General features: G+C 38.8%; 1 protein-coding gene across 3 annotated transcripts in view; it reads right to left on the bottom strand.

The window, feature by feature from the left end:
* The window catches only part of PRKG1 (protein kinase cGMP-dependent 1), a 1198754-nt gene that overhangs the window by 72057 nt on the left and 1106090 nt on the right, over window positions 1-20607 (bottom strand). The window contains exon 1 of one of the 3 annotated variants that reach the window (XM_058543437.1): window positions 8616-8670. The exons of the other annotated variants lie outside the window; for them this stretch is intronic. Within the exon in view, the coding sequence (XP_058399420.1) occupies window positions 8616-8635 (20 nt within the window). The 5' untranslated portion in view covers window positions 8636-8670. Of the gene's footprint in view, window positions 1-8615; window positions 8671-20607 lie in introns of those variants that run through there. 3 annotated transcript variants of the gene reach the window in all.

Consider the following 20607-nt stretch of genomic DNA (forward strand, 5'->3'; position numbering starts at 1 on the left):
TCAGAGATTTGCTTTTCTCTCTTATGCATAACAGTAACAACTACCATTAAATGTTCTATCTTCAAGACTAATAGGGCCGCCTTATCAAGTTCTACTTGTGACTCATTCATTCATTCAAGAAACACTGGATGCCCATTAGTGATAGGAACTGGAAATAAAACTAAGACTTCAGTCAAATGGCGAAGGTGGGTGAGGGGACTTCAGGGTGAAGAGGAAAGGATTATTCAAATCTTTAAAGTGGTATTTAATTTAGAGCAGATTTTACAACCTTAGTGTAGTCCCAGTTTAGAACTTGCCTCTGATGACTGCAAATAATCAATTTACAAAAGAAGATCATCAAACATTTTGTGGATAGTATTAGAGAAAGATGCCACATGTGTCTCCCTAGCTTGTTGTGGATAATTTAAAATCTACCCAAACTTAACTCTTGATTGCTGCCTCAGTCACCACCACCCCACCCCTGCCAGCCCACAACTGCTCCTCCTACAGTGTTTCTCCATCTCACTAAACAACATCATTATTTACCAAATCAGACCAAATCATAAAGTTTTCCCTGATTCTTTTTTTTCTCAACCTCATATTCCTTCGTCAGCAATACAGTCAATTTTTCTTCAGAAAATGTCCCCAAACCAGTCACTTCCCACCTCCACTGCTACTACCCTATTATGCCACCTTCCTCTCAGACCTGGAAGACTACAATAGTCTCTTAATTGGTCTGTCTGTTTCCATTCTAGAACCTTCACTTTGTCCTATATGAAGAGTCAAAGTGATTCTTTAAAATCACAAATCAGATCACGTCATTTCCCTACTCTTAACTCTTCAATGGCTTTAGCATTTACAATAAAATTAAAAATCCCCACCGTGGTCTACCAGGTTCTGTATGACTTGACCCTTGGCCCCCTTTTCGACCTCACTTTCTGCCACTTTGTGCTATTGGCTCACTGTACTGCAGCCCTGTTGGCCTCCTTGGTGGTCCTCAACTATGCCAAGAACATTCCAATCTCTGGGTTTCTGTACATACTGTTCCTTTGTCCTCAGAGGAGGATGCCGCTGCCTGGATACATTCTGGTCCTGCTCAAGTGTCATTTCTTTCATGAGGCCATCCCCAAGCACCTTATCCACAATGGCACCCTTGTCTCTCTCTGCCTCCTTTTCCTTCAACAGCACTCACCTCCACCTTACATTACATGATGGAAGAGATAATTGAGTAGGAATGGTTGGGAATTTGGCAAGTAGACAAGGGAAGAAGAGTATTTCAAGAAGAGGGGGGCAAGCATGTAATGCAAAAGAGCAAGAGCATTCAATGCCCAAAGAACTCCAAAAGCAGTTGGCTAAAGCTTTGTGTGAGGATGGGCATAAAAAAAGTACTTAGGTGCCAGCTCACAGAGGGCATTATATACCATGAAGAGAAGGTAGATTAGATCCTGATAAGGAGAACCAATCTCCCTTGACAAAGATTCTCAACAAACAACTAATTAACGAAAATGTGTTAATACTTCTTGTAACCCAGAAACTGGTTTCAACTATATTTGCCCTTCTTATCTGCCAAAGAGTTCATCTTCAAGGAGAGAGATATAATTCAAGTGGGTGCCCACAGAGAAGAGGCTGTCCCCAGGAGTCATTTGTGTAGCAGCTCTGCACTCACCGAGTTTATGTCTCTGTCTGCTTTAGGAGGCGTTTATAGGAGCATCAGTTAACGACTAATTTGACCAATTCCAATACTATGGAATTATTATCCTAGTGTCAGGTCGGATTTTTGTTATCATAGTACACAAGACAGATATGAAATCAATCTAATTGTGCTCAATCAACACTTGATACCCTACTATGGGATAGACACGGACAAGATGCCGGGAGAAAGGACAGTGTCCAAACTGAGTAAAATGTGGTTCCTGCAGTGATGGGAGTAATATAAACGATGAGTTATAAGACTGAATTGCAAAAAAGCTAAAAAAAAAATAAAAGGCGTAAGTAAAACGCAGGTAGCACTCAGAGCGGCATCTGCAACAGCCGTGGATGATGTCTGCCTGCGGAAAACCACTTAGGAAATAATTGGCCCAGCAATGGGGCCGGACAGCGCTGGGGGCCACACCCTAGAAGACGCTGAACTCTAGACTCAGGTTTCTGGACTTTGCTCTGCAGTTTAAAGGAAACAAGTTCCCTTTTTTAATCTGGTTACTGGAAGGGATCCCAGGAAAAGGGAGTTTGTTTTGCTTATTTGTTTACAAAAAAATGTGATTTAAGATATATGACCTAAAGATGACCTTCCAACTTTTAACTTTTTCTCTCCAATGGAATTTATTAAATTACTTTAGAAAAGTGAATAGGAAATGTATGCTTATCTTGGTTTTTTTCCTCCCCCCCTTTCATTTGTAATATTGTAAGACATATGGCACGGTTTGCGCTTGGAGGATAATCACAAATATGCCCAATATTTCAGAGCAAAGAGGGTCAGAAGTAGCAATTTCTTTGAGCTCTAAGTATTTACATAAATTCACTTGGGTGATCAACAAAAATTAACAAATAAGAGGGTGGGTGTTTTTTAGCCAATTCTTGGTTATTTAACAGTCTGTTAGCCAGTGAGAGGGTTATTTACGTTCCTCCCAGCTCCGCCTCCTTCCCTCTAACAGGTCACTTGAGGCACAATACTGTTCATTAGCAGGTGGTGGGAAAAATCTGTCAGTATAGCAGCTTGTTAGCAACCCTGGAAACAAGCCTATTGGTGAGAATAATAAGTGAATATGTAAAGTAAGATGTTGGGATTATTTGTTATTAATATTTATTTTCGTGGTAACTCATTGGTAATGCTTGCTCCTATTCTAGATGATCAGTCAAGGCATTTTAGACTCAAAGGATTATTGAACGCACATGCAGGCAGTTTGTAATCTGAAGGAAAACACAGTATAATTACATTTTCTAACTGGCCAAATCATTGTCATTTTTTCAGTTAATTTCTTTATCTTATTTCCCCATGACTTTTCCAATTCTCATAAGCTTGTAAATGTGTTGCACATGGCTAATTAAAGCCTCCACGCTCAAAATCTGTTCATACGAGTATGTAAACGTTTGATGAGCCACTTACCTCTAGTGTGAACAAAGGGAGTATTCCTTATAGAAAAGCTCACCATGGAAACAAAGAAATCCTGCAAGAGGACATACTTCTTTCTTTCTTTTTCCTTTTTTGTTTCCTTTTTAAATAGATGTGCTATCATTTGCCTTTTATGTGCAGCTGCTTTAACTTCCGTTGAATTTTATTGTGGTCAAACAGGTAATATTATTACACTTTGCTCAGGAGGCTCTTGGAAATAAAACTATTAGCATATATACTTCGGTTAAAAAGTTTAGTTTAAAATATTAATTAATGACGATAAGACTCATAAAGACCAACTACATTTCACGGGAGGCCCTGAAAATGAGACTTGGCCCCTTTCCCCAACAAATACTTGGAAGATACCAAAAGGAGAATTCACCTTGAAAAAGTGTCCCCATCTCTATGAACTTTTTTATTTAAGAATCCAGAGTAATCACCTATTTTTGCAATAAAAATATTTTCAAGAGTAATAAATGTACAATTATAAAATCAGAGAAGAATGAAATCCAAATCATTTGGATGTTAAGACTTCTATGTGCTTAGGTTCAGAGAACACTGCCTCAGCTTTGGTGACCCAAGATTTTGTATTACAACTATTCACACAGTTGAGTACCTTTGTGTTCGATCAAAAAATAATTAGGTCAGACTTGAGCAAATCTGAAAAAAAAAAACAACAAAACAAACCCAACCAGAGGCCTAAACAACATCTAATAACTCCTGCCTGTCCTTTCTGCTGTCTTCTTGCCATTTATTTAATGAGAATTACTTGGAGTCAGTATTCCTCCATGGCCTTGTGCTTGTGATCTCCACGCCAGGCGAATGAGCAGGCCCTCTGATGGGTGCCAGCTGTTAAGAATTCCTAGTTCACCCTGCTTTTACAGAAAACAACTTCAACTTATTTTTTTAAACCACGAACTTCCTAAAGGAAGCCACTGAGATGAGAGGCAGAAGAGCAATTTCATTCTTCATGCAAATTACAACTACAGAGTCAATGAGGAAGAAAAGGGGCTGACAACATGATCATTATTAAAGTAGCTCTTGTGCTGATGTTTGTATTATTAACAAGGCAGAGAGGCCAGGTTTACCTTCCAGGTAGTGTATTTGCGTCAGTTGCCTCCAGCCACCAATGAAGCGTGTTTCCACCTTCTCCTGTGCGGCATAATAGGCAGCATGTTTGTCAATCCATGGTATATTGTTTAATCCTTGGCATTTGGGTTATTGTAAACCTAGGTAAATGCTTGCTTGTTTCTATTAAACCATAAGAATAATTAAATCTCTCTATATACCATTTAGGGGTAGGATCAAAATAAAGTGTATTAAAATATAAAAATCAGAGTGATGTGGTTTGCTGTAGATCCTAGATCATTGAATGCTAACCTCCTAACCAAGAGAACTGTGTATATACATACACTCACACACACACACACATAACTTTTTTTTACCTAGCAGATCTCTCAAGAGAGCTTTAGCCTCTTCCAGGATATGTACTTATTCCTCCCCAATTAAAAATAAATACAACAAAAGGAAGTAGGATAAATTTATTCCCCAGTAGGCTTACGATTCAGAGGTGGAAGGCGGCAAGGTCAGAAGAGCCTTGAGTGCTATTTTGGAAGAAAGGGAAATGGAGCCTACATAACCACCCTTCCATGACCTGTGGTTTGAGAAACACAGCTCTGAACGGTTCCCACACAACAGCTGTTTTTCTGCCTCACCATCATTGAGGACAGGAAGTGGAATGGCACATAGAATGCAATTTATAGGATCTGTTCCCTCAGAAAGTGAAACAGGATCTCCAGGCTATTAAATTCACTCCGGTGCAGCATCCGAACTCACTGTTAAAAGGCATTGTCTGCTAGGGAAAAAAAGCTTTCATTTGTAAAAAACTGAATATTTTTTAGAAGTATTATATAAATACTTATGTAGTGACTGGGTTTAATAAAACTATTTTGAAAATTTACAGACATTTCAATTCATTTAATTCTCATAATAGGACCGCAAAGTGATCTGAAAAAAATCTACAACCACATAAAGGCCAAAGGCTCAATTCTCTCTAAGGGCCATGGAAGAAGTGCCATCAGAAATGTATCCAATTCCAGCCACTTTAGAATAATATTAAAAAACTACCTAAGGTGCTCTGCAGACCTGGCTGTACTATCTACATCTAATTCTGGGACTAAGCTAACGCTGAAAGGTAAAGATGAGAAAATATATCATTTTGGTTTTAATAAACAAGTGTTTTTCTAATTTGGATGTTCCATCTAACTAGGGCTATTGAATTAAAATTTTATAGCAAACCTCCTTGCTCTGCAAGTGCAATTTGATTTTGAGGATCTTGCAAAATCCATGTGAAATAGAAGCATCACTATTTCCCTCGTCTTCTAATAACAAGCTGTCTGCTGGTTTCCCAAAGGATCCCAGGCTCAGGAGCCTGTTGGCTAAGTGTCCAGCTCCCAGAGGTTCAAAGGCTCAGTGTCATCTGTGTCTCATGCATGAGTCTTCTGATTGAGATGAAAATTCAAGCTTCTGTTCTGAGCCTGGGAATCCCATGTTAGAAATGGGTCTAAGAAGATATATTCAAGAATGATCAACAGAATTGTTTATGCTTCCAAATCAATAGATCTTTTGAATTCTTGGAAGCAGTTTGAAGACTCTCCAGAGTCAGCTAGCTCTCTTCTGCCTTTAGTTAGATGGGGTAAGAGAAGGAAATAATCTCAGGGTCCTGGGGGTACAGTTTATTTCCTCCGCCATTGGCTTGCTCTCCTTAGCCACTTCGTGTTTCTTAAACAATTCTATGAGGGTAGGTCAATTCTTAAAATTGCCACTAGAGGGCACAAAAGTACAAGATTTGCCTGCAAGTTGAGCCTTCTGTAGTTTTGCTATTCTTTTTGTACATAATCCGTCCATCAGATATTCGATTAGACATTACATTTTAGCTTTTAGATCTACAACTATTCAATATTTACCTTGTCATTTACTTTTTTTGTGTGATATTCTGAATAAGATCAAAATCAAAAGTTATGTTTCTATCGCTACTATTGTAAAAATGTATTTTCATATATTCTTTAATTCCTATAACCTATCTTTTGTACTTTAAGATTATCCCTCCAAATTCATGATTTAGAATTTTCATAAGGAGATTCTTTTCCTCTGAAAAATACATGAATTTATGACTACCACCAATATGTATCCAGCCTTTTTTCCATGGTGAAAAGAGAAAATGTCAAGTTGCTATAGAAAAGCACACTGAACTGAGATTCACAAAAGGAAATAGCTTTAGTTTCTTCCCTCCTTTGCTATCTAAATGCCTGTGCACCCGCTTTAGAGAATAGTATGCTTCTGGCAAGTCAGTTGCAAAATAAAACTTTGTATTTACAGTACTACATTTCTTGAAAGTGGCATCGTTGTACTGGCAAAATTTTAGGATAAGTTTTTATCAATTTTTTAACATAATAATCATACCAAATAATGCAGAAACTATTAAAATAGATGCCAAAAATATATATAACTAATAAACATAACAATATTCAAAATGATTCACAAATTATAAAACCAGTCTGCTTGCATAGCAGAAATGGTTCCCTTAAAGGTCTCCTAATTAGCTGTCTGTTCCAAGTCTTCTTTCTATTGCCCTTAGAGTTAACTTCCTGCAACACATGATCATGTTAGCTGGCTGCCTATAGGCTGGATGTTTTCCCCACCACATTTGCATCAAGTTGGAACTCTTTTCTGGGCACTGAAGGAACTTTACAGTGTGGTCTCTTTCTTCATGGCCTCTCCATTCAAACTTCATGCCTAGTCACAGAGGTCTGCATAAGAATCCCTAAATGTTCTCTCTCTTTCCATCTATATAGCTATTATTTCTATAGCAAATAAAAGTAATTTCTAACATTTATTGTACTTACTGCATGAGTAGCCACCGCACAAAGTGCTTTACATACATATTCTCAATCTTACTTAAAATTCTGAGGGGTGTGCGTTATGAGCTTCATCTCACAGGCAAAGAAATTGAGCGTTAGAGAAGGGCAGTGACTCCACAGAAGTCACGCCAGTGTGAGTTCAAAGTTCATGCATCTGAATTACTCTGGCATAATGGGTACCATGTGCACACCTTCATACAGCTATGGATTTTTCTCTAAAGGAGGAGAACGGTAGTAAGATCTTGAATCTCACTACTTTCTTTTCTTCCAAGCAGAACCGTCACCTCTTCTGTGCTCCCGTTGCCCTCTTGGGTGCCAGGATGTTGGTCGTTTATATATTCAGATCCATGTGCAGAGTGGGGCTCCTACAGGTTGGAGAGGCTGTGTTATTCATCTTAGTGTCTTAATGACCCAGCAGAATGGCCAGCACATCGAGAGGATCTATAAATGGGAACTATCCCATCTGCCATTTGGACTTTGAGAAAACGGGGGCTTATTCTACATCTTAGGTGCCCATCAAAATCAATCCATGAGTTTATCTTTCTCCTAAGGTATTCTCTTTTGAAATATGTAAATTTACTTTCTAAAAAGCTATTTCTTATGAATGTATTAAATGCATTTTTTTCCCTTTTAAAATATCTGGACAGTGTTATTTGTAAACATCGAGAGTTTGAATGTGTGTATGCTTAGTATTACTTATAAGTTATTTCTTTATAATGGAGCCATTTAATATTTACATAGAGACAGAATACAAAGTGAACTTCTAAAGACAACTGCCTAAAGGATTCGTCTCTGCTTCGCAGATGGCCCGCTCCTCCACGGTGGCCATTGCCCCTCCTATAGCCTCTCACTGCTAAGTCAGTGTCCCTGCTCCATCACTGTAGTGAGTTCTCCATTTCTGGAATCAAGATGGCACTAAGCTGCTTATATGAGCCCACCTACCCACTGCATCCACAGCACCCACAAACCAATGGGACAAGTGGCTCCTTGTTTCTAATGAGCCACAAAGCACACTGTATGCCCATTTCTGAACTGGCTCCAGCTAAGATTTTATAAATGAATTGCTGCTATTTTAAAATGGACTCTTCCGAGTGAGGACAGGAAGTCAAGATGGCGGGGTAAGCAGACTCTGAACTCACCTCCTCCCGCGGACACAGCCAATTTACAACTACTCGTGGAAAAATTACCCCTGAGACAGAACTGAAAACTGGATAAGAGGAACTCCTGCAACAAAGGACAATCCTAACTGAGGTGGAAGAGGCAGAAACTCCCTTCTGGAGAGAAAAAACGCTGCCTTCACAAGCCACCAGCTTCACGGCCGCCGGGGGCAGCCCACAGGTATGCAGCCTCCCTGGAGGAGCGGGGCCCTGAGCCGGGGAGCGCCCCCGCTGTGGGGCATTTTGTGGACCCAGCACAAGTGAGACGAGTGGCATAATATCTGACTTTGCCTGCTACTAAAACATTGGGGAGTACCCCCAGAAAACCTGGTTCACAAAGAAAATAAAACCGGCTCTTAAAGGGCCCATGCGCAAACTCACCCGTTTCAGAAAGCAACCTAAAATCACCAGAAAGAAAGGTGCATAGCGCTTTGGTGAAAAGAGACTCACCTGATAGGCTCTGAGTACATCTCAGTGAGAGGAGAGACCTCTCCAGGGACTGGGACATTCGTGGTGGCCATTGTTGTGGCCTGGTGTGGGCGTGCTGACACAGACGCCATTGGAGTTCTCCCTGGGGCCTGCTAGCCCAGGTCTGCCCCACCCACTAGAGCACCCATTTAATCTAGCTCAGCCAGGGAGGGCAGCCCACCCTAGAGACTGGCCCCACCCAACAACAAGCCCTCAGGCAACTTGTGGGCCTGCATAGAATGGTGACTGGATTCTCTGCAGCCTGGCAACTGAGCCGACTTCAGTGGGGCAGAGCGTGCACAAGGAGCAGGTGGAGAGTGTGGGGCGGTGGTGGAGTGTGTGGGGCTCCCGCTGTGGAGAGATTGGGTCCACTTCAGGAGGTCGGGGCACGCACACGGGGTAGGACTGTGTTGATTGTGTGTGTGGACCTGTGGGCGGCAGGGCTTGTCAGTTGCAGAAGAATTGTGCTTCTCAAAGACCCACATAGGGGGTTAGCCCCACCTTCCAAAGCCTGAAACAATTGGATGCTCCTGTGCCTGAGGCCAGCCACACCCAGCTGCAATCCTCAGAGAGCTGACAAGAGACCTAAAGGCTGGAGGCTTATAGCAATTGTAAGCCCCTGAGCCTAACAACCTGCCACGCTGGGGGCCTACTCACTTAAAAGAAATACTGCAACACAAATGTAGTATTAGAACTTGCAGCCAACTGTGCTGGGGCTCCCCACACCTGATAAAGAGACTGAAGGGCTCACAACAACTACAAAGAGCTGAGCATTACAACAGGTGACCAGGAGCATAACTCGCCCTACCTGGGCGCATACAGGGGGAGCAAACAGGCCACAACAGAAGGACACACGTAGCCCACATAGGGTTCACCCCTGGAACATTGAGAACTGAGGGAAGCACACTGCAGGCCTCCTAAGGCATTACTTGTATAAGGTCACCTATCCAAGAGCAGGAGACGTAGCTGACCTACCTAATACGTAGATACAAGCACAGGGAAAGAAGCAAAATGAGGAGGCAAAGGAATACATCCAAGTAAGGGAACAGGACAAAACCCCAGAAAAGGAACTAAGTGAAACAGAAATGAGCAACCTACCTGACAGAGAGTTCAAACTAAGAGTGTTAAGGATGCTCACTGATGTGGGGAGAACGGATGAACTCAGTGAGAATGTCAACAAAGAAATGGAAGATATAAAAAAGAACCAATCAGAAATGAAGAATATGATACTGGAAATGAAAAATTCGCTATAGGGACTCAAAAGCAGAGTAGAGGATACAGAAGAGCGGATCTGTGAGCTGGACGAAAGACTAGAAGAAATTACCCAAGCTGAACAGGTAAAAGAGAAAAGAATTAAAAAGAGTGAGGACAGTCTAAGGGACCTCTGGGACAACATCAAGCCCACTGACATCAGTGTTATAGGTGTCCCGGAAGGAGAAGAGCAAGACAAAGGGGCAGAGAATCTATTACAAGAAATAATAGAGGAAAACTTCCCTAACCTAAGGAAGGAAGCAGACATCCAAGTACAGGAAGCACAGAGAGCCCCAAACAAGATAAACCCAAAGAGGCCCACACCAAGACACATCATAATCGAAATGTCTAGAATTAAAGATAAACAGAGAATCCTAAAAGCCGCAAGAGAAAGTCAAGTTACATACAAAGGAAACCCCATAAGGCTATAAGCTGACTTCTCAGCAGAAACCTTACAGGCTAGAAGAGAATGGCATGATATATTTAAAGTGCTAAACGAAAAAACTTACAGCCAAGAATACTCTACCCAGCAAGGTTATCATTCAAAATGGAAGGAGAGATTAAAAATTTCCCAGACAAGCAAAAATTAAAGGAATTTGTCACCAAGAAACCAGTGCTACAAGAAATGTTAACGAGACTGATTTAAGGGGAAAAGAGAAGACCACAAATAGGAAAAATTATCTATTTCCATGATAAGAGGGCAATGGATACAAATGCACAAAAAAGAGGTTAGATATGATATCAAAAACATAAAAGGAGGGAGGAGGGGAGTTAAAGAGTAGAGCTTTCAGACAGAGGTCAAACTAAAGAGACCATCAATTCTGTATAGAAGGAGAAAGGAACAGAGAAGGACTACTAAAACACTGAGAAAAAAAGTTAAAAAATGGCAGTAAGTACGTACTTATCAATAGCTACTTTAAACGTTAATGGACTAAATGCCCCAATTAAAAGGCATAGGGTGGCTGACTGGATAAAACACCAAGACCCATATATATGCTGCATACAAGAGACACACTTCAGACCTAAAGACACTCACAAACTGAAAGTGAAGGGATGGAAAAAGATACTCCACGCAAACGGCAACGAAAAGAAAGCTGGGGTAGCAGTATTCATATCAGACAAAATAGACTTTAAATCAAAAACTGTAAAAAGAGACAAAGAAGGGCATTACATAATGATCAAGGGAACAATCCAACAAGAGGATATAACACTTGTAAACATCTATGCACCCAATGTAGGTGCACCTAAATATATAGAGCAATTATTAACAGACATAAAAAGAGAAATAGACAGTAACACAATAATAGTAGGGGACTTTAACACTCCACTTACACCAATGGATAGATCATTCAACAGAAGATCAACGAGGAAACATTGGCCTTAAATGACACACTAGAACAGATGGACCTAGTAGATCTATACAGAGCATTCCATCCAAAAACCGAAGAATACACGTTCTTTTCAAATGCACATGGAACATTCTCCAGGATTGATCACATATTAGGCCACAAAATGAGTCTCCTTAAATTTAAGAAGATTGAAATAATACCAAGCATCTTTTCTGACCACAACGGTATGAAACTGGAAATCAACTATAGGAAGAAAATCAGAAAAGCCACAAATACGTGGAGATTAAACAAAATGCTACTGAACAACGACTGGGTCAATGAAGAAATCAAAGAAGAAATCAAAAACTACCTGGAGACAAATGAAAATGAAAATACGACATGCCAGAATTTATGGGATACAGCAAAAGCAGTTCTAAGAGGGAAGTTTATAGCAATACAGGCCTATCTCAACAAACAAGAAAAATCTCAAATAAACAATCTAACAATGCACCTAAAGGAACTGGAAAAAGAAGAACAAACAAAGCCCAAAATCAGTAGAAGAAGGGAAATCATAAAATCAGAGCAGAACCAAATGAAATAGAGACTAAAAAAATAATAGAAAAAATTAAAAAAACCAAGAGCTGGTTCTCTGAAAAGATAAACAAAATTGACAAACCTTTAGCTAGACTCACCAAGAAAAAAAGAGAGAAGGCACAAATAAGTAAAATTAGAAATGAAAGAGGAGAAATTACAATAGACACCTCAGAAAGACAAAAGATTATAAGGGAATACTATGAAAAGCTATATACCAACCAATTCGACAATCTGGAAGAAATGGATAAATTCTTAGAATCATACAACCTTCCAAAACTGGATCAAGAAGTAGAGAATTTGAATAAACCAATCACCAGTAAGGAGATCGAAACAGTAATCACAAACCTCCCCAAAAATAAAAGTCCAGGACCAGACGGCTTCCCTGGTGAATTCTACCAAACATTCAAAGAAGATTTAATACCTATACTTCTCAAACTCTTCCAAAAAATTGAGGAGGGTGGGAAGCTACCCAACTCATTCTATGAAGCCGACATTACCCTGATACCAAAACCAGACAAGGACAACACAATAAAAGAAAATTACAGGCCAATATCACTGATGAACATCGATGCAAAAATCCTCAACAAAATACTAGCAAATCGCATACAACAATACGTTAAAAAGATTATACACCATGATCAAGTGGGATTTATTCCAGGGATGCAGGGATGCTTCAACATTTGCAAATCAATGAACATAATACACCACATTAATAAAATGAAGAATAAAAATCACAGGATCATCTCAATAGATGCAGAGAAAGCATTTGACAAGATACAGCATTCATTTATGATAAAAACTCTGAATAAAATGGGTATAGAAGCAAAGTACCTCAACATAATAAAGGCCATATATGACAAACCCACAGCTAATATCATCCTCAACGGTGAAAAACTGAAAGCTATCCCTCTAAGAACAGGAACCAGACAAGGATGCCCACTGTCACCACTCCTATTTAACATAGTACTGGAAGTCCTAGCCAGAGCAATCAGGCAAGAAAAAGAAATAAAAGGGATCCAAATTGAAAGAGAAGTGAAACTGTTACTATTTGCAGATGACATGATTTTATATATAGAAAACCCTAAAGAATCCACCAGAAAACTTTTAGAAGTAATAAACGAATACGGTAAAGTTGCAGGATACAAAATCAACATACAAAAATCAGTTGCATTTCTAGACACTAACAACGAAGTAGCAGAAAGAGAAATTAAGAATACAATCCCATTTACAATTGCAACAAAAAGAATAAAATACCTAGGAATAAACTTAACCAAAGAGGTGAAAGAGCTGTACACCGAAAACTATAAAACAATGCTGAAAGAAATTGAAGACGACACAAAGTAATGGAAAGATATTCCGTGCTCTTGGATTGGAAGAATTAACACAGTTAAGATGTCCATACTTCCTAAAGCCATCTATAGATTCAATGCAATCCCTATCAAAGTTCCAACAACACTTTTCACAGAAATAGAACAAAGCATCCTAAAATTTATATGGAACAACAAAAGACCCCAAATAGCTAAAGGAATCCTGAGAAAAAAGAACAAAGCTGGAGGTATCACGCTCCCTGATTTCAAAATATACTACAAAGCTATAGTAACCAAAACAGCATGGTACTGGCACAGAAACAGACACACAGATCAATGGAATAGAATCGAAAGCCCAGAAATAAACCCACACATCTATGGACAGCTAATCTTTGACAAAGGAGCCAAGAACATACAATGGAGAAAAGAAAGTCTCTTCATCAAATGGTGTTGGGACAACTGGATAGCCATATGCAAAAAAATGAAAGTAGACCCTTACCTTACACCATACACAAAAATTAACTCCAAATGGATTAAAGACTTGAATGTAAGACCTGAAACTATGAAACTTCTAGAAGAAAACATAGGCAGTACGCTCTTCGACATCGGTCTTAGCAACATATTTTCAAGCACCATGTCTGACCGGGCAAGAGAAACAATAGAAAAAATAAACAAATGGGACTACATCAAACTAAAAAGCTTCTGCACAGCAAAGGAAACATCCACAAAACGAAAAGACAACCTAACAACTGGGAGAAGATATTTGCAAACCATACATCTGATAAGGTTTTAATCTCCAAAATATATAAAGAACTCATGCATCTCAACAACAAAAAAACTAACAACCCAATTAAAAAATGGGCAAAAGACTTGAACAGACTTTTCTCCAAAGAAGATATACAGATGGCCAACAGACACATGAAAAGATGTTCAAAATCATTAACTAGCAGGGAAATGCAAATCAAAACTACAATGAGATATCACCTCACGCCCGTCAGAATGGCTATAATTAACAAGACAGGAAACAACTTGTGTTGGAGAGGATGTGGAGAGAAGGGAACTCTCATACACTGCTGGTGGGAGTGCAAACTAGTGCAGCCACTATGGAAAACAGTATGGAGATCTCTCAAAAAATCAAGGATAGAACTACCATATGATCCAGCTATTCCACTGCTGGGTATTTATCCAAAGAACTTGAAAACGCCAATGCGTAAAGATACATGCACCCCTGTGTTCATTGCAGCGTTATTCACAATAGCCAAGACTTGGAAGCAACCTAAGTGCCCATCAAGGGACGAATGGATAAAGAAGATGTGGTATATATACACAATGGAATACTACTCAGCCATAAGAAACGATGAAACCCAGCCATTTGTGACAATATGGATGGACATTGAGGGTATTATGCAAAGTGAAATAAGTCAGAGGGAGAAGGTCAAATACCGTATGATTTCCTTCATTAAGTAGTAGATAATAACAACAATAAACCAACACATAGAGACAGAGATTGGATTGGTGGTTACCAGAGGGGAAGCGGGGAGGGAGGAGGGTGAAAGGGATAATTTGGCACATGTGTGTGGTGATGGGTTGTAATTTGTCTTTGGGTGGTGAACACGATGTAATCTATGCAGAAATAGAAGTATAATGATGTACACCTGAAATTTATACAATGTTATAAACCAATGTTACTGCAATAAACCATAAATAAAAAAATAAAAAAAATAAAAATCCAGACAGCTGCTTGCTCATGGTGGCATTCAAAAAAAAAAAAAAAAAAAAGACACTGAGGACTAGCTTCAGAGTGTAAGCGAATCTGAATTCCGGTGCTTTAAAGTTTCGAGAAAGCTAAAGTTAACTGTTGACTAGCATCTCTCTGATTTTATTTCAGAAACTGCTGCACCAAATAAGGAATTTATTCGTATTTGCTCTAGGTTGAAAAGGGCACAAAAAATAAATAAATAAATAATAAAATAAAATAAAATGGACTCTTCCTTACGCAGGCTGTCAAGACTTTTCCCTCGAGCATCACTGAAAAGCAGCTAAGATCTGTACTGATTCTGTGTGTTGAGGAGATAGTGTTATACATAAGGGATGAAGTTTTGTGAAGAGTATAAAAAGACCAGAACAAACTGTTTACTAAACAGCAGAATCAGACAAGAAGTATGCTAATTTTGTTGGCTGCCAACTCAGTTCATAAAGCCATTAAATGTCCATAGCTTTTCTCGTCTCTCAAAAAAAAAGGAAGACAACTACTACAAAGAGACCAAGGAGAGAACTAAGCTTCTTGAGGGCCAGGACTAATCTTCCATTTCAGGGTGTCTTACATAGTTCCTGATTCACAATAGATGTTGAATTAACTTTTAGCTACTTGAAAACTTATTTGCTTTCAGTGAAAAAGTCTATTTCTTGTTTGTAAAATATCAAAACAGTTTCAGAGTTGCTGAACTTTCCCTTGTATATCTAACTTGCTCTTATTATGGCAAAAATCACCCCATATGCATTTCAAAAACCTCTTTTAATTTTCTTTCAGTGTTTCAACTGAAGGTAAACTCGATTTTTTTTTAATAGGAAAAGGCTACAATTCCTTTGAGAAAGGCAATCTCTATCAGAAGCCAAATTGAAATTTGGTTTCACAGCAAAAGCCAGTTACAACATAATAAAAAATGAAGCCAAAACTTGGAGTGAGCGTATTGAAAAGTCTTTTGTTGGAGAGGACACGACCCATGAGGTTTTGTGCAAATCAGAAGGATAATGTTGCTTTGTAACTCACATTTCTCTCACTTGCTCTCTCAGCTCCTACCTCGCAGATAGAGAGGTAGAAAAGCTAGACCAGAGAGCACAGAGTACGTATTACCTTTTTAATTCTCCCTTTTTATCAAGGAATAGGAAGAAAATATTATTTAGAAACAAAAGATGTGTAGAGATCCTTTCAATCTTTTCTGGTTTTTAGATATAGAAATTGAGTCAAGAGGGGCCGAATTGCCACGGGTCACACAGTTATTGGCATGATGCAGGTCATGCATTGAATGCAGGGTCTGCATTGCAGGTCTGCATTGAATGCAGATACGAATGCAGGTCATGCATTCATATCTCCCAGTTTCCAGACTAATGTTCGTTACCCCCATACTTCACTAACAAACTATACCTGGATTTTTTTTGTTTTCTTAACAGGATAGACATGTTTAATTTTTTTTTTACCACTTCAAGAGTTTTAATAAATATCTTTCTCATTTGTAATACAGATAATCTAGAAACTTGTCATTCTCTCTCTGAATTAACCATATATTAACCATATATCGCTAGATACATCGTGGAAATCTAGAGGCTTGGCCCAAGACAGTAGCAATTTCTTATGGTAGCAATTTGTAAATGCATGCAAAATTCTTAAATGGAAATGAATAACCAAGTGAGAGTTGAGCCTGTACACAAAGCCTATACCCCAACAGCTGGTGATCACACATATGAAAACCACAGTTGTCTGAAGTGCAGAGATAGGTATCCAAGGATGGTTAGTCTTTGGATTATGGAGATTTAATCTGTTTAAGGATAGAAATGCTTTTCTTTAAATAATTAGTATTGAAAATCTTCCTTAAGACATGTTTACACACTTCCTGGTGTTAGTAAGCATACCAGGTAAAACAGAATCTCCCTTGGACCAAAGACCTTGTGGTTTCTCAAGGTCCATGTGACTTCTCATGGGGACTGTAGTCCAGAAAGTGAAGTAGAACATGTTACATGCATACCAACCACAAGACATAATCTGCAAACTTTAAAAAAGTCAACCTCCAATAACTGATTTTGGTGACATTTGCTTCTTTCTCCTAAAAGTAGAATGTAGCAGGAAAAAGAAATCCAATTAGAATTTCATTTCTTAGTAGGGTAACTGGCACATATCCAATAAATGTTTATTAAATAACGGATGGTGCCAGTTAAACGTGTTATTCCATATGATGAATGCTTTCATGAAAAAGGAAATTAAAACTTAAACCTGGAGGAAAATAATATATTGACTTGTTGATAGACATTTTTTGATATATACTTTTAAATGACAACTTATACAATTATGTTATAAACTCCTTGAAAGCAATTACCAAGGTTCTTGATCCTCTATTTCTTGTACACGCCTAACTCAGAAGGTACTTCATACATGTTTGCTGAATAAGTGGACAGAATAATGAGTGAGCCTACTGATTGACCATCTAAATTCAGAGTCCACTGAATTTAAATGAATGTATCAGAATTCAGATAAAATTGACAGACATCTCTGAGGTTTTATTTTTCTTTGTTTCATTCAGTAAATATGTATTGAAGGCCACTATTTGCATAGAGTGGTGAAGGAGGCAGGCTTAGCTCTCTCTCTCCTGAGGGTTATATTCTAATAGGGATATAAAAAATAAATGCATTAACAAACAAATAATCCATTGTGGGGCTTATTATAAAGGAAATAAGCAGACTTCTATGATTGAGTGGGTTGTGAGTTTGTGGGGAACAGTTTTTGTTGTTGTTGTTGTTTTGGCTCAGGAAGCTTTGCCCTGAGCTAACATCTGTTGCCAATCTTCCTCTTTTTGCTTGAAGAAGATTCTCCCTGAGCTAACATCTGTGCCAGTCTTCCCCTATTTTGTATGTGGGTCGCCGCCACAGCATGGCCACCGACAAGTGGTGTAGGTCTGTGCCCAGGAACTGAACCCGGGCTGCCGAAGCGGAGCACACAAAACTTAACCACTAGGCCATGGGGACAGCTGTGGGGAACAGTTTTAAAATGATCCATCAGGGAAGCCCTCTCTGAGGAAGTGACATTTAAATTGAGAATCCAGTTGTAAGAAGAGAAGTGGGGAGCAAGTGTGAAGGTCCTAAAGAGTTTGGGGTGCACAAGGAACTGAAATAAGATCAGAGTGGCTGAGGCATAATGGGCTCTAGACAGAAGGTAAGCCAGGAGAAGCAGATAGATCATGCAGGGTCTGAGAGGTGAGGCATTCTGATTTTATTCTAACTGCAATCCGTTTTAATTAGGAGAGTGACAGTGATGGTCATGATAGCAGCTACCATTTAATGAGCGCCTCTTCATTACATAGGGATTGTACCATAGGCACCATACTAAATGTTTAAACATCATTAGTCATTTACTCTTCACATCAAACCACAGAAGCACTGATAATTACTCTTTCTGTTTACAGAAGAGGAAATTGAGTTTTAATGTTTTTACTTAACGTGCTCAAGATTGTAGCTAGTATATGTGACATCATCAAATTTCTGATTTGTAACTTAAGATGCTTTGCTGAAAACAGATTGTGGGGGAGAAGAGAGGATTGGGGAGGTCAACTGGGAATTCATGGGGTGGTTCAGATGAGACAGTGTTGCTGTGAACAGGTGGTGGCAAGGAGGCAGAGGGTTCTAGAATAAACAGACATATATATTTGCTGATGGATTTGTGGTGGGGATGAGAGATCAGAGAATGGATGGTGCTTCCATTTTATGATATAGGAAAGAGTAGCGGAGAAACAGGTTTGAAATAGCCTAGGCCTATTTCTTGTGTGGCCAGTGAGCTAAGAATGGTGTTTACATTTTTAAATGGTTGAAAAAAAGAAAAGAGAAGAGTAATATTTTGTGACAGATGAACATTATGTGAAATTCAAGTTTCAGGCTCCATAAATAAAGTTTTGTTGGAACTCAGGCATTCTCGTTTGTTTATATGTCATCAGTGACTGCTTTTGTGTGACAACAGCAGAGTCGAATAGGCCTGTAGGGCCTTGATATTGACTATCAAGCCCTTTACAGAAAAAGTTTGTGGACCCCTGCTCTGGTGCAATATACTATTTGGTAAGAGAAGATTAAAGGCATCTTGTCACTAAAACTTTTCTCTAATTAGTGATTTTCCCTAAATACAGTAGTAGTTGGAAAACTTCTAAATTCATTCTCTCTCTCTAAAGCATACTTTCTACATTGCTAAAAATTTAAAAATGAAAACAAATCAAAAAAAAAAAAAAAAACACTGCACAAACATTTTTAGATAAACTTTTTAAAGACCTCTAAATAATAAAGGACTCCTATCAGACACTATTGTGTTTTGAAGTGAGACTAATAATTTACCTTGAGGCTAGTGATTTTAGCTGTAGTCAGGTTGCATTACGACATATCTATACATAAACTATAAATTATGTATAATTGATAAATTATACATATAATACATTAAAAACCAGCTGCTAGAAGAGCAAAAATAGCTAATATTTCTTGACCAAATGGAAAAATTATTGACTGTAGGGCAGGAATAATTTGCCATTCCACTTGTCGTTGCCTTAGAGATCATCTTTCTACAATTTCCTTTCCCTTAATGGATACAGTGTTACTTGAAACTCCCAGGAGAACATTAATGGTGCCTTAACATCCTAGTGTTAGCTTTGAATGGTTTTGAATTTGCTCCAGTTGCTCATAGGTGGATTTAGTAACGCTGATTTAAAGATGCTCGAGATTTTAAGGTAAAACATTTCACCATAACAAACTTAGGTGATGTGATAAATGTGAAAGGCAGAAAGTTTATGCTATTCAGAGTTTGCAGAAGAGGTTTTGTTATTACTTTTAAGTTATGACGGACCTAAAATATCACAGTTTATATTTTTTATAAGCTATAGTTAAGCTACAAACCAAAGATTCAGAAGCAGTTTTAAAAGGGAATATTTTCTTTCTTATTTTGAGTGCCTTCCATTTGTAATGTAAACAAGGGATACTTTCACAATCAAAGTTATTCATGCTTATTTCCAGATTAAAACCAATGCCATAACAAGATCATAACTATGGTCAAGAGATAGTATTGCTGGGGTTAAAGAGATGACTTCTGGAGATAGATGCTTGAGTTTGAATCCTGACTCTGCTGCTGATTTATAGTGTAGCCTTCAACTCCACAGCTATCTGTGAGGTCACCTAATCCCTCTGAGCTTCAAATTCTTCATCTAGAAAGCTGGGATAATGACAATAATAGATACTAATTCAAAAGATTAAATGAAAGAATGCAAATAAAATGCTTAGCTCAGTGTCTGGCATAAATCAAGTGTTCAATTTCAACTAATTATTTGGAAATATATCCTCATGAATCCAGAGATAGTCTTTCATAATCTTATGGGTTTGACACAGCTTCTTGGTCAACGTTTACAGAAAGAGTTGGAAACAGTTCCACAGGTAAGATTCCCTATGACCAAGTTCACCTATTTGTACCAATAAAATGAAACAGACCCACAGGACTAGCTTGGCAAAGGTAAAAGGTGTGAACAAGGGACAAGAGGATGATCCAGTCCTGGCAAGAACACTGTTGCTCCCAGGGCCTGCCTCCTCTAAGATGACCCAAGAAATCTGCACTCCCCGACGCAGGGGAGGTATATGCTTATGTGGAGGGAGGCATGACTGCACTGGGGACATGGAGTAATTCCAGGGAGGAGGCTCTGGGCTGGGAACTTTAAGAACAGGTGGATATTTCATAATCTCTTTCTGTGGTAATCAGGCAAA

This window comes from Diceros bicornis, chromosome 6 (genome assembly GCF_020826845.1).
Source record: "Diceros bicornis minor isolate mBicDic1 chromosome 6, mDicBic1.mat.cur, whole genome shotgun sequence".
NCBI classification, from domain to species: Eukaryota; Metazoa; Chordata; class Mammalia; order Perissodactyla; family Rhinocerotidae; genus Diceros; species Diceros bicornis.